The 1,226-nt window shown below is 42.4% G+C and overlaps 1 protein-coding gene and 1 non-coding gene across 2 annotated transcripts; one reads left to right on the top strand and one right to left on the bottom strand.

The window, feature by feature from the left end:
* Window positions 1-306: 306 nt before the first annotated feature.
* On the bottom strand, window positions 307-378 carry trnaa-cgc (transfer RNA alanine (anticodon CGC)). The gene has a single exon. It is a non-coding gene; the product is annotated as a tRNA-Ala (tRNA).
* Window positions 379-964: 586 nt separating this feature from the next.
* Window positions 965-1,220, top strand: LOC106511513 (RING1 and YY1-binding protein B; the record flags this gene model as incomplete). Its single annotated transcript, XM_014000264.1, is given in 1 exon segment — window positions 965-1,220. A coding segment is annotated over 1 exon segment (250 nt), but the record flags the coding sequence as incomplete, so codon positions are not given.
* Window positions 1,221-1,226: the final 6 nt, after the last annotated feature.

The following is a 1,226-nucleotide window of genomic DNA, read 5'->3' on the forward strand; positions in this document are numbered from 1 at the left end:
CTGTCTTTAAAGACAGTAGATCAGATGTGCAAGAACACTGTGGAGGTTTTTTGTTTTCTTTTGGAGATGCTGGGGATTGAACCCAGGAGCTCATAAATGCAAAGCAAGTGAGCTACATCCCCACAAAGTCTCAGAAAATCATGTCATCCACATTGACGTAATCAAGTAACGTGCACAGCAAATTTGTGGAGGAACATCGGTTATCTGTTTCTGCCAAGAAGTCATCCATGACTTGAAAGCTGCATGTTTCTGTAAACACTATAGATAAGATCTTTTTGAAAATGGTCAGGATTGATGTTAAACACCTGGAGATGCTGGGGATTGAACCCAGGACCTCATACGTGCGAAGCATGCGCTCTACCACTGAGCTACATCCCCATAAAGATTTAGTGAACTATGTCATCCACCTGACAACCTGCCAAGATGTCAGATATGAATTCAAATGAATGTCTTTGAATCTTTGTGGTCAGTCGTCACTTAGTTCCACTTTGGTTTTTGTAAAGATATAATGCTAGAATGCTGTATGTTTCTGTAAATTCAGGAGATTGGATTGTTTTGAAAACTGTTAGGATTGATGGTTTGATGNATATAGCTCGCTAGCAGCCTCGCTCAGAGGACCTATCCACATCGTCATTTACCCAGAATGCTTTGTGTGTAAATAAAATGGCTTTGTTTGTGTTTAAATATATTTTTAAACATTTACAAAACTAAACAGTCTACAGTATTTTTACAGTCTTTATTTTACAGCTAAAACAAATGTTTATCAAATAAAGTTTAATGTTACAACTAGTGGATCTCTTTAAAGTTAAATCTCAAAAAACTCTTTCATTTTTGATTGAGCTGTTTTGACTCTTCTTGTGACACCCAATGAATAAAGTGATTTAGTTTAAGCCCCTCCCCCCCTCACTGTTGCAGAAATCACCTACATTTGTTTTGACTTTCACATTTTTCTTCCCTCCCGCAGGCCCAAGCTGAAGAACATCGACCGGAGTACCGCCCAGCAGCTGGCCATCACTGTGGGGAACGTGACGGTGATTATAACAGACTTTAAGGAGAAGACCCGCTCCTCATCCACATCCTCGTCCACCATCACGTCCAGTGCGGGCTCCGAACAGCAGCACCAGAGCTCCGGCTCCGAGAGCATGGACAAGGGCTCGTCACGCGCCTCCACCCCCAAAGGGGACCTCTCTGTGGGGCACGACGAATCATTCTGAGGACCCCTGTTG

This window comes from Austrofundulus limnaeus, unplaced genomic scaffold, assembly GCF_001266775.1.
Source record: "Austrofundulus limnaeus strain Quisiro unplaced genomic scaffold, Austrofundulus_limnaeus-1.0 Scaffold2876, whole genome shotgun sequence".
NCBI classification, from domain to species: domain Eukaryota; kingdom Metazoa; phylum Chordata; class Actinopteri; order Cyprinodontiformes; family Rivulidae; genus Austrofundulus; species Austrofundulus limnaeus.